The following is a 16,950-nucleotide window of genomic DNA, read 5'->3' as shown; positions in this document are numbered from 1 at the left end:
TTGTTCCATGCATGTTCTATATTTTCTGACCTCTGGATTTTTTTCTTGCTGTTTCCTCTACTCTTACCTTATCTTAAAGCTTCTTTAGGCATACAAATTCAATGGTACTGCACAACATGTTGGGCCAGATACTTACATCTGAGCTTCTTTTATCAAAAGTATATGCACACAGTCTAAGATAAAAATAATTAAATGTACAGAAATTCTGTTTAAAGAATTGCACACTGACATTTCATTGCACTTTGATTCATTTATAACCTAGAAGTGGTATTTGCTTGAAGGAACATAAGGTAGCTTGAAACAATATAGATACAGGAAAAGACTTGCAAAATATTTCCTGGCAGTTGCTGGTTTCAGCTTTAAATGAATTGATTTGATGACATCTTTATTCTGGCTTTGTGTGGCCTAACGTATTTCCTTGTTAGCATGAACATTTTTTTGGATTGCACAATATTTGTAGAGGAATTGCAATGCTTTCACAGATTATTGAAGTAGGTTCATCACATATAGTGTTAAGCTTTGACATTTTCAAAAGATAAATATGTTTTGACATTTCTCGATGAACAGCTCAAGTTATGAAAAGCAACTGTTTTCCCTTTGTTGTTATCATATTTCCAGGCTTCATTTAAATGTATATGTACACAAATAATTCTTTTATTGGGTGGCAAATTCACTAGACTCTCAAAAGCTTATCCTGGGTGACTAAAGAAACAAGGGCCATTTTCTATCTTCCCACCTGTGTCAGGGAAGAAAAACCCTTGAAAGTCTTTCTTTTCAATTTTCCAGCTGAACAGCCTCAATAAGTAGTTTATGATACATCCAGGAGATGTTAATGTGGCAGGAGTGAGAAAGTAATTTAAAAATTACAGGAACCACTGACACCAGCACTTTAGCAGCCTTTCTATCTGGTAAGCCAGGATTCTTCACTTAATCACCCCCTGCGGTGCTGCTGTCTCATAGGGGATACCTATTGTGATCTTGGAATTGCAGTTCCCATGTTACAGAAATTCAAGTCCTTCTTTTTTGTTTTCCTAACTTGGTTACATATCCTCTGAATTGTATTCCTGACCTCCAGGTGCCATTGGGATAAAGATAATAATCCTTTTGGGATATTGCCATCCATTTTTCTCTTTAAACTTTCTTGAGTGAATAAGGAGAGCATATGGTGAATAGTTACTTCACTTGGTCACTAATTGCACCTAAACTTTCAAAATAGCATGTAGGCTTTTAGCTGCACCATGCCATTAAAACTGTGGAAGTCATTCAACTAATTTTGTACATGCTTGGAAAATTCACCCCAAGAGATCTTCTACTAAGAATTAGAAATGCTCAGCTAAGCTGAGTAATCACCAGGTAGTCAATTTCAATTCACATTCTGGTACAGTTTTGAAAATGTTAAGCTACAGTGCCATATATATTCCAAGAAAATATATTACGAACAGTTAAAAATATAGCAAATTTAAGGTGGCTCCTGATGTGAACTACAACAGTTTGTAGTTCACAGCTGTTAGTTGAACGGCGCAGATTTGTTTTTAGAGATACATGTAATCGGTTAAACATTTGACTGCCACATTCATCTAACTGAATGCAAATGTGGGGAAGTAACATTTAGCGCACAGCAGCCAATAGATCATGTTCTAGTTTAGAGTAACCTGCTTTCCAAGTCCTACATTCAGTGTTTTTGCGTTCAGTTGGATTTTTTGACAGGAGTGGGTTTTAAGGAATATTTGTTTTACAGAGATCAAAAGACTTCTTTTGGATGATCTGATCCCTTTGTTCAGAAAACTTCTAGTCTGATTTCTCTTTGTGGGTTTTAAGACCTTTCACCTTTTGGCTCATAGAGGCTTGTCTTTTTTCTTTAAACCAAATGCTGCTCTAGTCAGTCCACTTGGCTTCTTGTCTAGGTTTGTATGTGGAGACCAACATAACGACTTTAACATAAGGATGCGCTCCCCGCCTCAACACACACACATGAGTCTCAGCTCCTGCACCATCTCTACTCTATGAGGCATCAAAAGCTCAGACTCCTTTTGTGTCATTGATCTGCCAAATTTAGTGTGTTGCCTTCATCCACGTATACCAAGATGGTATATATATCACCGTGTGGTTCTTTCAGCCAGAGAGAAGGGGATAAGGGGAAAGTGAAGACGCATTGCTTCTTTCTATGGGCATGATCTGGAAGTTTCATATAGCACTTCTGCTCACATCTTACTGGCCCAAACTGAGGCATACATCTATATGGAGTTTCAAGAGACGCTGGGAAATACAGTCTTTATTTGTGATCGGCATGTTCCCTAATAAATATTCTATTACATGAAGAAAGGAAAACAGATATTGGAGAATAGTCTCTTTGCTACCCTTCCCATGTCTGGCTCACAACTGACTCTTCTTACTTGGATGTTCAGATTTACCATTCCTCTTTTCTCCTTATCATTTTCTTCTTTTGCTCATTCATTTGGATAAAATGTAATTACTTCTGTGAAATTTTAATTTTTACTAGTCTCATTGGCTTATTCCAAATAACTTTTAGTTCTAAATTCTATTAGTTTTCAGGTATTTTGTTGTTATTGTCTCTTTGGCAGTATTTGTGTGGTTCATTTGACACTAATTGTCTCGTGCTGCCATTAGATGTTAAAAATTACTTTTTCATCTCACACTGACTAGAGTTGGAATTCAATAAGTGTTAACAAAATCAGAGTTTTGGCAACATACAACATGCTTGTCAAGATGACGCTAAGACCAACTTTTGGTTGGTGGGAGCTGCCCTATCACCAGTTTTTATGCATTTATACAACACTTTTCCAGGGTTGAATATTTGTTGTCACCATTACACCGTGAGTCAATGTAATAAATCTTATTCATTAATCATTTATATACTGTTGTTCTCATACTCTCTTACCCAAATTTGCATGTATTATTCTTAACAGGTTTTCTGCTGTTTTATTGTAATAGAACAACTGGGTCAAACATCTTGTTTTTTCCATTTTTGAAACATTGCTGATCTTTATGCTAAAGTTACAATGTTCTGTCAGTGCTCCAAAAGACACATCTAATGCTCTGAACTGGCACTTTCAGTTTTCTCTGTAGTACATTCTTGATTAGAAAATGCATCAGTCAGGGTCTCAGCAGGAAACAGATGGCTCACACAAATAGGGTAAATAGGAAGGGTTTAATAAAGAAACTATTTAGAAAGATGCAGGTGGGGTTAAGGAAAACCAGCTGGGGATGTAAAGCATGCTGGGGTGAATACAATGGGAAACCACACCACATAGGCTTAGGGGGAAAGAGAGGACTTGGATACCAGAACCAGCTGGCAGGTTCTGGGAGAGGACTTCCTGATAGGAGCTGTGAACTTTGTTGGAGGGACCCAGCTGGCCCATCATAGCCTTGGTTGGGAAGGGTCCAGGAGCCTTAAGACCCCAGTCTCCTTCCCTCCTGTCTTTTGATCTCCTGCCAGTGTCTTTAATTGGCCAAATCCAACTGGAATCTTGAGGTTAGCTGATGTAGTCCATAAAGAAATAACTCCCAGCAGCCAGAGCAGAACAGAGAAGACAGAGAAGAGGGGCAAATGGAAACTATCCAGCCTGGAAAACATCTCCATTTTGACAGTGTTTTCCAAAGTTGCCAGTTACAATTTTTCAGTTTTGTTTTCCTAGTATTTCAAGGAAGAGGTTGAATAAATGGTAATGCATTAGAAGTAAGTATTTGCCTTCCCTCTTTTTGAATTGTATTGTTTGCTTTTACTTCAGCACCAATCTTAAGACCTAAAGGACTTGTACTAGAGTTGATGTTGAAAACATTTAAACAGGAATGAGTTCATTTTAATCATAGGCCCTTAGATCTCTAAATTAGGAACATTATTCAACTTAACATTTAATTAAACAAAGCCATTAAATGTACAGCATCAATTAGGTATTGTAAGTGAGTTCACAGTGTGAGTAAAATACAGGAACCTAACAGAGAACATCTCCTTTATCGAAAATACTCTACAATTGTGGCAGTTAGGTATGTAGAGGACTTCCACACCATATGTTTTAGCAAATACATTGGGTCATGAGAGTATGTATAATGGAAGGACATAATTAAAGGTTAATCTGTTCAGTAAAAAGGCACCATTAATTAGTCTAGGCAATTTGTTGAGCTATTAATTGGTCCCAGAAACATGTCAAGATACTAATTTAAATGGAATTTTTTTCCTTAATTGTCTAGACAGCCCCTCGACCATACACTGCCCCAGGAAATATGCAGCCTCCAATTCGATTACAACCTCTTCCCAGTAATCCTGCAGTAGGAACTGCTCCAAAAGTAACTTCGGGGTCCAGATCAAAAAACTCATTGCTGGAAAATGAAGCTCCATTTCCCATTGGGGTAAATGCTTTTTCTTCACAGTCTTTAAGATGCTAGATTCAATTAATCTATTTAGTGAAATATATACTGTGCACTTATTAAGCACTTGCCATGTACGTCTGTTTAATTATTTCTACTTTAATTGGAAGGCCTATAATTTCTGTGTTATTGGGCAAAAGAGTAAGGAATAGATTTGTAATAATTTAAGATGATCTCTCATGAATTTGAAAGGTTGTGTGAAAAACAAAGAGGAACTTTTTATAGCTAGATATGACTTCTATCAGAATAGACCAAGTTTTGACTGCTTCCAAATTTTAAATGCATGAAACCTAGAAAATGAAACTTTCCAAGAATAGGTTTGCATTTGCATGCCGACTTACTTTACCATCAGTGTATGAAATTGCTTCAAGTTTGACTCTGGAGAAGGTTGAATATAGAAGGAAAAGAATGTCCATCTTTAAAAAAATCATGAATTAATCACACACAGAAGCTTGACTATGCTTTCTTTTCAAGGTTATATCTCAGGTAATTTTCACTTATTTTAATAGAGCATAGGAAGGAGGTATGGTAGCCATAAAATATGAGTTACTTAAAAAGGAAGGATAATTGGGACATTTAGTAATTAGGGAAGGTATTGTTTGTATTTTTAAGACCAAGAAGAAACATTTGCCAGCTTAAGATAGAATCTGTGTTATGAGTACAATTGTAATTATGCTCAAATGGGTGAATTTAGCTCCATTAATTATTAGGAAACATATGACATATGAAATTAAGATATTTTTATCTAAAGCTGACAGATGACCTTGACACTAAGAAGTTAATTCAGACAGATAAATTATTGTTTTTCACATTAAAAGTACAAACATAATCCTAAAATGATAAATAATATTTAAATCCATTTAATATGCTTTTCACCTTGTGAAGCATATTTCACAAACCTTACTTTAGTTAACTCAATAGTAGTTTCTTGGAAAGAAGGAGAAATTAAACCAAAAGTGGTGGCGTTTTTTCTGGGACGACTGCTTAGAGCAAGGCGGGAACTTATTGGGTCAGAAGCCAATTAGGTTGACACTTTCTTGGATCTCGTCTCCACTTTAAATGTCCAGAGATTTCCCATTTCAAGCTAGTGTCCAGGAATAGTCAGATCCTGAGAGACTGTCTCAAGCTAACTAAAATAACACGACCAGCCCATTTTTTCTCACTATAGTAAATCAAAATAGGGAATCAAATCATAATTAGAGACCATTAATTCATCAGATAACATTTAAATCAAAGCTTGTAGGAGCAGTACATTTTCCCCTTATAGGCAGACCTACATGGGAAGCCAGATCACAATGAGAAGGTTGCCTGGTGAATATGGAATCAGAATGAGGGAATATGGTAGAATGGAATGTTAATGGCATCAGGTCATCTTAGCTTGATGCATCTGTCTCCTCTTAGGAATGGGCTTGCCAAAGGTACCAGAAAGCTCAAAGGTCTTTGGCTAAAGCCCTCTGTATCCCTCAGGGATAACTTTGCCTTTAGGACCGGAAATATTCAAAGCCCAATGGGTGGGATTTCCTGTCCCTTAGTTAGTACTCAGATGGGCACTTTCCACAGTTGCCAAGGTGATTTTATTCTTTTCTAAGTTCCTATATCTATTAACTCTACTTGATTGGACCCATCTTTATGTTAGATATGTGAACACTATCAATCAGGTAATATTTAATTTTTTCTGACTAGCGAATGATTTTTCTTTCAGGTGATTTTCCAAATCTGTTCTGAGCCACTGGGTAGATTTATTAATTAAATCTGCACAGGGCCTTTTATTTTACCATTTCCAAGTTTTGGGGTGTGAGTGAGTGAGGGATTGCACTTTATGATAGCTTACACATGTGGACAAGATTGAGATCAATTCCATGTTAATTTCAACTAGCTAAACTTACATTTTCCATCCAGTGGAATTTATTGGGCACTTACTATGGACTGGGTCCTGCTCTAGGCATTGGTGATATATCAACTATCAAAGCAGACAAAATTCTCTAACTTTTTGGAGCTTATACTGTGATGTACGTAGGCAAAATATACTGCCAGGAAAGACATGCAATTCTTTCAATGGCACTGATGATGAAAATTACTTAATATAAAATCAGACAAGAAATTCCTAAAGAATAATAGTCTGCATGATTGCTGAGTATGTAGTAAGCACCCACTAAAAGAGTAAAAGATATGCATGGGGGCATTGTCTGAAGGTGCAACAGACTTAAGCAGGTTGAATTTTCTAAGTATAAGGGGTGAGGAGCTTTGATTTAGGCAAAAGCAATTTGGTCAAAACAGACTGGCTGAGATGCTACTGAGTAAAATTAATGGTGTGATTGAAAATGATTATCCTTAGAATGAGAGTTTCTTATACACTGTTGATAGGAGTAGAAATTGGTACAACTATTTGAGAAGGCAATATGGGAATATCTATCAACATTTTAAATGAACATGCTCAAGCATTTTAGCATATTGGAATTTATCCTAGGAAAACACATGCATGTGGAAAGAAACAGATTCAGGAATATTTAGTATTGTAAAATTTGCAATAGTGAACACTTGGAAGACACCTAAGAATTTATTGTTTAAAAATATTATGGCATATTAAAGTATATTAAAAAATAAGGTAAATTATTTATACTGGCATGGGAAGATGTCCAAGATGCTTTGGGCTAAAAAAAAGCAAGGCAAGGAGCAGAAGGTTAATTTTCTAAATTTACTAAACCATTTCCAAATAAGGTATGCCATTGATTGATAACTACTTAGAAATTAAAAGATAACTCCCAGGCCCAAAAAGTTCTGGATTCATTGATTTTATGGTTTTATTATCTCGTTTTGACTTCTTTAATTTATATTTGTTATTACAATGTCAATGCACACCATCACAGAAAAATTGGAAAATGTAAGAAAAGAAAAATGAGAGCATAAATAATACCTGCAACATCAAGCATTCTAACAATTCTAAATCCCTTGGTGAATATCTATTTAAATCCCTTTCTGTTCACATAAATGTTGTTTTCAATCAAAATATGGCATATACATGCCTTTATTTAACCTGCTTTTGTTTATTCAGCAGTGAGAATGTTTGGGGAATCACTTTCCTTTTGTAAAAATAACTTTTCACAATTTAAGCTCTCAAAATAAAGAATAAATTGGCTGAAAATGAATTTTAAAAATACAAAATAAAGTGGTAAAAAACAGATAAAAATGATTAAAGATACTTTAAAGTTTGGGAAACTACCTTAGATATATAAAAATTATCAATATGTGAAAGTTCAGAGGCTCAAATATACCCGAAACATAAAGTTTTTGTTTATATGTTAGGTGCTTTTAATCATTAAGGTAATACATGTTGACTAAACTTACATGCCCTCACCGCCCCACAATAATTCAAATCCACAAAGGCAACCCTGTGTTCAGAGTCTTCCAGTCATCCCTGATTTTATCAAAATCCACATATAAATTATTTAAAACAAATGTATGACCACACTGCATGGACCTTTTTATATCAGGACTCTGGACAAATAGATTAACACTATTCTTTTTAAAGCCTGATGAGAATCTATTATCAGAACAAAGCAAAATTTAGTTAAATATCCTCCTACTGATGGACTTGGTGGTTCAACTAAATTTTTTTTTCTTTTTCTTTTCTTTTTTCATGGAAAGGCATTTTATTTTAAATATAGCAGCATGGGCATGTCAATCCCAAACTGACCAACTAAATTTTTTAGACATATGTGTGTGTGCATGTGTGTGCCTGTGTGTATCCTTATGCACATTTACATAAGTGTACTTGTGTAGTTATCTGGGTGAAATTTATTCCCACAAGTTGAATTTCTAGGAGAAAATAAGCTGAATAGAGACTTTGGGTCAGAGTCTGGGGTTTTGGTTCCTTGAAACCATATTATCAAGGAATGTTATAACACCTGGGTGGGTGAAATCAGTGAAAAAAAAGTGCAAATACCCTATCATTAAGTGAACTATCCAATCCTATCTCAAAGTATAACACTTTGAACTTCTTGATTTTAAATTGTTTAATTGTACTGGGTCCCCATAGATTTAATGGATTGTTGAGAGAAAATCCCCAAAATACTATAAAAATGCCATCACTGTATGTTTGGTTTAAAAAATATACTTAAATAAGGTTAGAAATCCATGAAAATTTAATTTGCTATGGGTACTACAAAATGCCATTTTTCAACAGATTGAAGTGTTTTAAGTTTGCCTATTGATATCAGTTGTGTTTGCACGCAATGTCAATCATACAGTCTTATATTTAATTTGGGGTTATGTTGGGTCACCACTTCTACTTCACTTGTTCTTATGTCATGAAATGTGATTACAGGGCAAGAAGGCAACGATGAAGTTCAGGAACTCCATGGACAATTCACAGGGAATGAATCGATATCAATTTCCAAAGATTAACCGTTACATGGTGCCTATTCCTCCTCCACTTCCTCCCCCTAATGGAAAAATCACAAGGGAAAATAGACCTGAAACATGGAGAAGGAGAAGAGTTCGTCCAACCACTGCTCCAAATGGCTTAGAACCTCTCTTTACCAGGGTGATTATAGAATCAAATTTTCTTTCATTAATTTAGCACTGATTACATTGCACTATTAGATTTCTAGATGAAATCTAAGAGAATCTAGGGAAGTCGAATGCAAAATGACTTGCATAAAGAAATATAATAATTTTATAAATGTAGTAATTGTAAGCTTGAATGAATGTGAAACCAAATATTTGAGTAGTTCAGTTGAGTAATTTAGCATAATTGAGAAAAAAATCAAGTAAATCTTGTATTCCAATTTACTTTGTATTATACCCATTTCCAAATCATTTATTTCCTTTAATTTGCCCATTCAATCACATGTCAGGAAGTATTTTAACATTTAATTTGTGAATATTCAGGGACTTAAATATATCAAAAAACACAGTGTACAATATAAAATAATTATTAACACTCACTTTTAATAATTTTGGCAAATTACTGTATAATATTTATAAATATTTTCCTTTCAGTGTTCTTAAAATATATTATAGCTTGTTGTAATCATTCCTTAAAATACTGATAAAGAAAATAGTCCTAAGGCCAGTTATACTTTATACAGATACAGGCTAGTATGAAGGCAAAAGATCTCTTAAGTTTTAGAGTGTAAGTATACAACTAATAACAATTATATGTAAATTTTGTGGTTATTAGCAGATGGCTGGGTCAATATTTCACCTGATGGAGAATCAGGAAGCGAAGTTCCAACATTGCATGTTGACGGCATGTTGGCTTTCCAAAACCAACCTCATTCAAGTGCTCTGTTTACCCCTTGTCCACATCTCCCTCCCAGCAGCTTTCCTCACCAATAACCTTCTCTAAAAGTTGAGACTATCTTCCTTGTGCTTGCTCAAATTTCCTCCTTTCAATCCACCTTTCACTAATTCTCTTTCTTTGTTATGGTCTCTGAGAGAGCCTGTACCCCTCATCTCCGAGGCCCACCCTCCGCCCTGTTCCTTGATCTTATCCTTTTCCACTGCCATGGCACTTTGCACTGTCTGTAATTCTCCTCTCCTATTTGGATTTTTAGTCCTTCCTCTAGTATTCATCTCTGTCTCTCAACATACCCAGGCATAGAGTAACCAAGTCCTTTCCTCACATTCTGTAGCCTGAGACTTCTGTTTTCTCCTTTCCTACTGCAAAGTTCTTGAAGAGTAGTTTACTGTAGCTCAGTCTAACAAGCAACCCCTGGCAACTCAGCTTACATTTAATTTCTTTTTCTCATTATTATCTGTTGCTGGTCAATGGCAATTCTGGGACCCAGGCTGGATGAGTAGTCCCTGTCCTGGGGTATTTGGCCTTGTGGACAGCAGAGCCATGGAATGCTCTGAAGATTCCATTCAGGAGTGACACATGTCACTTACACTTGAATTCCATTACCAAAGGCTGACAGCAATGGAGTGGAAGTATCATCCTCTCATAGAGATGTACAGTGAATATTTGGGGCAATGATAGAATCTACCACATCCACTAAAACTTACTTTGAATTCTTTGAATGCTGGCATTGGTCTCTACCAGGCCAACAAACGTGCTTTCTTGAAGGCTGTGGCCCCCACTTGCAAAAATGGTGACTCCCTCATCATCCTCATTTGGTGGCAGCATTTGATTTTCTGATGCTAGAATATATTACTAGGACAAACTCTACCTGGTCATACTTTATAAAAAATGTTTAAATCTCATATAAACCATGAGAATATGTAAAATCTATATGTTCAAGTTAAACAACAATCAAACACCTGTGTACATACCATTACTTCCCAACAAAGTAGAACACTTTTTTCATATGATAAACCTCCTGTTTCCTGCCCTGTCACATCCTCTTCTCCTTCCCAGAGCAACCACTATTCTGACAAATGTGTTAACTGAGTCCCTGCTTTTCTTTGGAGTTTTATTACTTGTATGCATAAAACTTCAAAAATAAGTGCAAACCTAGCATTGCAATGAAAGGGTAATATATCTAGGAGAAAATAAGCTGAATAGAGTCTTTGGGTCACCATCTAGGTTTGTTTCCTTGACAGTTTTAAGAGCCCCTTGTGGGGAAGTGAGAGAGGTCAGGTCATGAGTGTGTCCTAGAAAAATGGGGCTCACCAGAGTCAGGGCATCTAATGAGGTCCTCCGTGGGCCAGATACTGGACGTCCAGGAGGAATATGGTCAGGCAAATGGGCTTCCGTAGCTGGGCACACAGGAGAGAGCAGCAACTTCTCCACCCTGTGGTCATGACAGGTGAAGCACGGATAAGCATCTGAGCTGGCTTCCCCTGGGAATTCTATTTTAGTTTAGAAACACAGCAGGTGTCAGCAGGCATCCTGGCTCTGACAGACATTGGCATGTCTGGCTCTTGAGTTCACAAGGCTTCAGTCTGACTTGGTCTTTTTTTTTTTTTTTTTTAAACTTCTGTTCTCTCTTTTTGGAATCCTTATTTTGAGAATGTTGGGACTACTAGACTGATGCTCTAATATTCTTAGCTTTTCCCTCCTATTTTCTACTTCTTTGCCTTTTTGCTCTACTTGCTGGGAGATTTCTTCAATTTTATTTTCCACACATTCCATTTAAATTTTTCTTTTTTAAAATTTTATTGAAGTATAGTTGATTTACAATGTTCTATTTAATTTTTGCTGTACAACAAAGTGACTCAGTTATACATATATATATATATTCTTTTTCATATTCTTTTCCATTATGGTTTATCACAGGATACTGAATATAGTTCCCTGTGCTATACAGTAGGACCTTGTTGTTTATCCATTCTATATATAATAGTTCGCATCTGCTAATCCCAAACTCCCAATCCTTCCCTCCCCCACCCCCCTTCCCCTTGGCAACCACAAATCTGTTCTCTATATCTGTGAGTTATTGACATTTTTCTTTTCCTGCCATATTTTAAATCCTAGAATTCCTTTTAGTTCACTGAATATAATTTAGAAAGCATCTCATTCTTGTTCTGCATGATTTTGATTCTTTGGTACTAGTGGAGACTTGCTTTGTGGGCTAAGATATGTTCAGTCGTTGTAAAAAATGTGATTCTTTAATTGTTGGGAACAGAGTTCTATAAATGTTCAATAGGTAAGAAATGTCCAATTATGTCATTCATATTTTTACATCCTTACCATTCTTTTTTATCTGCTTGGTCTCTTAGTTCCCGAGTTCTAGTGATAATTCATTCTCTGTAGTTGTGGATTTGTCAGTTTCTTTTTGTAATTAGTCAAGTTCTGCTTTGTAAATATTGAGAATACCTGGTTATATGCTCTCAGATTTGGGATACTTTACCTTACTGGTGAAGATATTCTGATCCTCTTTATCACTTATTACTTTGGCCTTAAAATCTATTTTGTCTAATAGTATTTCTCCTTATTTTCTTTAGATAATATATATATGTATATATACATACATAAATATAAATATATATTTATATTTATACATATATATTTCTTTTACTTTCAGTTTTTCAATGTCTTTAAAGCTTTAGGCTTTAAATGTGTTTATGCAGCATATGTGTGCTTTGCGTTTATTTCAACCCGAGAATCTCTGTTCCTTTAATAAGTGAGTTTAGTCTAATGGCATTTATTTTATTTAGTGGTATATTTAGATTTACTTCTACCATCTTAGTTTGTATTTTCTACTTACCATGATTTGTCTTTAATAGTAGCATTTTATACTGTTATTGCCTTTTCCTCAAAGCTTCCCTCTCTTGCCTCCATGGCACTCTACTTTCACGATTCTTTGTTCTCTCCTTTGACCTCTCATGTTGCTCCTCTGTGCCTCTTTCATCTTCACCCCTAAACCTGACCATCACCATAGGCTTAGACCTTGACACTTGTCTTTCTATTCAAAATGCGGTCACCTTCCCACATGGCTTCAGTAGCTTTCTAGATGTCTCTTGGATCTGTCACTAGCTCCTAGGTCCTGGGGTTTAGAATAAAATTGGCACAGTGGGGTAAATCATGCACTTTTTTTTTTTTTACAGTGTACAGTTCATGGTTTTATCATATTCAGGAGTTAGGCAACCATAAGCACCATCTAGTTTCAGAACTTTTTCATCACCCCAGAAAAAAAAAACCCATATCCATAAGCAGTCATTCTCTAATCTTCCTTTCCCTACCCCTTAGCAACTACTAATCTACTTTCTGTCTCTATTGATTTGTTTATGGATATTTCATATTAATGGAATCATGCAATAAATATTCTTTTGTGTCAGGCTTCTTTTACTCAGCATAATGTTTTGAAAGTTCATCTATGTTGCAGGTTGTATCAGTACTTTCTGTTTGTGGCTGAATAATATTCCACCATATGGTTGTACCACATTTTGTTTATCTCATTGTCAGTTGATGGGCATTTGGGTTGTTTCCACTTTTTGGCTATGAATAGTGCTTCTATGAGCATTTGCCTGCAAGTTTTTGCATAGACATATGTTTTCATTTCTTTGGATGTATACCTAGGAGTGGAATTGCTGGGTCATATAGTCACTCTACGTTTTACTTTCTGATGAACTGCCAAACTGTTTTCCCAAGAGACTACACCATTTTACATTTTCATCAACAATGTATGAGGGTTCAAATTTCTCCACATCCTCAGCAATACTTGTTACTGTCTTTTAATTCTAGCTGTCCTAGTGGGTAAATGGTATCTTACAGTGTTTCAAATTTGTATTTCTCTAATGACCAATGACATTGAGCATCTCATTCATGCCAATCATGCACTTTTCATTTAGTATTTAGATTTATTTTATTTTGACCTAGAAAAGATTCATTTAAGGAGAGATGGCTCTCATGATTAATTTACACGTTAAATTCATTATTTCATTTCATGACTACCTTCAAATGCTCTTAAAAGGAAAGAAAGAGGTAAATGAAAGAGGTAAAGAAATATGGCTTGCTGGCGGCCACCTGTTCCTCTGTGAATGTATAGAACAGGGTTCCTGGCTTCTGTGGTCTGTGTCTCTTGGCCATGATCCATGAACTTCCTACTCACCTTTCAGGCATCTGTAATTACACAGGGCTTATCTGGAGTCTAGGAAACCAAATGACAGGGTGTAGATCTTACAGCCCAGCACATTGCTTCTGTGCCCTGTTGCTTTATAATTTGGAGATATAATACCTGCAGAGATTTTTAATACTTTTACAGAATCTATGTGACTAGTTAGGTTTTGCTCTGAGGCTTACCTCATCCATCTGCAGAAATTCTGTGTTTCCACTCAGGACTGCTGGTCACCTACTCCACACAGCAGCCTACTGAAAATGTGGATGGTACTATAAATAGTGTTTATATATGTGAAAATACAGGCTTTCAAATAAGAATCTACTTAATTATTATGTTTATCAATTAAAAAATAAAAGTTTGTTTTAAGTTTTTATATGTTTTACGATAGAGAAAGCAAAGAACTTCTCCAGGCACGAACTAGTCTGGGGATTTCTCCATATCTGATTGAGGCCCCCTATCTACTTCCTAGACTCCAGTTAAGCCCTGTGCAATTACAGATGTCTGAAAGGTGAGTAGGAAGTTAGCAGATTGAATCAGGAAGCAGAGGGTTAAAGGCAGAAGAGGCAGAAGAGAGTAAGCAGAGTCCATCTCAGTAGCAGTAGAGTCTACATAATGATTTTAAATTAAACTTTGTAGAATAGCTCCCAACATGTTTCTCCCCTGCTTAAAACCTTTCACTAGCTTCCCCTTTCCTAATGAAAGTGAGTTATTCTTCTGCCTGACTTTTAAAATGTCAGTTTTATGATTATTCGGGTGTGTTGAGACCTATAGATCAGAAGACACTTGCCTTTAAAAAGACAGTTTTCCCCTTATAGTTCTCAAGAGGAAGGGACATTCCTGTTTATTTTAGTCAGGATTCCATCTAGAATATTGTTTGACACATATCTGGGCACTGTGGCTCAGCCAAGTTGATAAATAAAATTAACCATCACACCGGGCCATGCAGGGCCACCCAGGGAAGCACCAGCGTTGTCAGGAGGGGCGTGGGAGGAAAAGGTGGGAAAGAGCCTCTGTTGTGGTTTCCGAGGAAGAATTGGGCAATGCAGGGTAAGCAGGCATAGGATGGGATAGTATGAATGATTTTGGCAGGCTCTGGTGTTGGGCTGTCCTGAATTGTATGGTACCTGGTGCTGGGACAGGGGAATATTGGCCCAGAGTGTTAGAGGCTCGGGGAGGGTGGATATGGGCTCTCAGTTGGTTAGTGTGCACATGATAAATGTTCTCTCCAGGGAGCTTGGAGCTGAATTTGCCTTAGGCTGGTGATTGTGGGTTGGGTTGCACATGTGCATGTCACGTTCCACAGTTGCTCAGGCAAGAGGAAACATGAAATGACTTTGTAACCAAGAGCCAAGCCTGACATCATCCCTTTGCTTTCAACGGTGACTCAAGGAGATGTTTCTAATCTGCAAAGAATTATCCAGTTTGCTGATTTACGTTCATGGCTCCTGTTGTCCCTGAAATATTTCTCTTGATTATCTCTCTGTTTGGGAGCTCTGTCCACAGGCAAGACAATTTGCTCAAATTTTAAATCTCAGACTTTCCCACCCATTTACACTTTTTGGACTGTCATTTGCTGAATTTCATCAAATTTACTACTTCTAGTTTTTGCTTCAAAGAAATAGGAGTGAATGAGAAAAAAAATCCTCTGAGGTAGAAGGGAATGGCTTTGGAGATGGAAGTATTTTAGTAGTTCCTTCAGAAATTTTTTTTGCAGCTTTGTCATTCTTAAAAAAATGCATGCTTCCAAGGCATCTGTAATTCAGTGAGATCAAACTCAAATAATTGCCTTGGATTCGCTGAAAGTTGGTCTCTTCACATTTTTCATTTAGCTAAAAATTGATTTTTAGAAAAGTGAAGTAGATTAAAAGTAATGCCTGGTATCTGTATAGTTCTAGAAACCTACGATATTCTTACTAGGACCTCTTAAAGTCTCTCAAGGAGCCATTCCTATTTCTCTGCCTCTTCTTCCTCTTCCTTTTCTTGCTTCTCTTTCCGGGTCTTCCTCTTAGAGGTTAGGCAAACACTATACTTATTCACTACTGTGAAAATACTTTAGAATATAAACTAGGAGGCAAGGCATTGGATATTTAATCTCTGGTATTTAAGTTTAGTGTTTATTTTATAAGTAATTTAAACAGGTCAATGCCATAGAATACCAAGTAGGTTTATGAGGTGATTTTTTTGTTGGGTTTATTGTTTGATATTAAGAATAATATTAATAATGCTGGTCTTTCATTGAACTGAATGCCTCCTGTGAAACTGGATAACCCCAGGTACCCAACATACATTGTTCCTGATCCTCAGAGTGACCATAGAAGGAATCAAATGTGTGCATCTCCCTCTCACAAAGAATAAGCTCAGGGAAGGATGTATTGTCAGTGCTCAAGTATAACGATAACACTCAATTACAAAAACAATTGCTAAATTACAGTTAATGCCAATTTGAATTAGAACAAAATTATGTCACCAATATTTATTTAATTAATTTGACTTGAATTTTTATTTGAGAACTAGCAAAAAGAACCAAGAGTAGTTTCCTCTTCCCATCACTGGTATTTTTGTTGCATGTAAAACATAGATACATACGTAAGATAAAAGGTGACAAACATTGTCCAAATCCCCAGAAGTTACATTAAAAATACAAAGCCAAAATGTATATATGTTGTAATTGTTAAAGGCATTTGTTTTGTAATGGGCTTGACTTTTTGTGCACTGTATATAGATTGACATTTTATAAAGGTTTTGTTGCAAGGTACATAAAAATAACCTTTTCTATTCTTTGTATTACACCCTGATTAGAAGGTGATCACACTCTGATTAGAAGGTGATTAGTTAATAAGCCCCCTTTTTTTGTTTATTCTAGGATTCAAGAAGGATTCACAAAACACCACTGCATAGTAATGCAGCTATTACAATGATCTATTTGGGGAAAAATGTGCACCTAGCCTATGATCACTCAGATTTCCGGGATGAAATAAAAGTTTATCAGCAGCACTGTGGTGGGGAAAACCTGTGTGTCTTCACAGGCAAACTACTTGAAAAAGGTACACATAAAATG

At 36.2% G+C, this 16,950-nt stretch overlaps 1 protein-coding gene across 1 annotated transcript in view; it reads left to right on the top strand.

The window, feature by feature from the left end:
- Positions 1–16,950, top strand: part of ERICH3 (glutamate rich 3) — a gene marked incomplete at both ends in the record, with an annotated part of 118,997 nt that overhangs the window by 44,657 nt on the left and 57,390 nt on the right. Inside the window, 3 exon segments of the mRNA XM_079721119.1 lie at positions 4,210–4,368; positions 8,711–8,929; positions 16,756–16,936. Coding sequence (XP_079577245.1) covers positions 4,210–4,368; positions 8,711–8,929; positions 16,756–16,936 — 559 coding nt within the window.

Source organism: Hyperoodon ampullatus, assembly GCF_949752795.1.
Source record: "Hyperoodon ampullatus genome assembly, chromosome: 2".
NCBI classification, from domain to species: domain Eukaryota; kingdom Metazoa; phylum Chordata; class Mammalia; order Artiodactyla; family Ziphiidae; genus Hyperoodon; species Hyperoodon ampullatus.
This window is presented reverse-complemented; position numbering and strand designations above follow the sequence as displayed.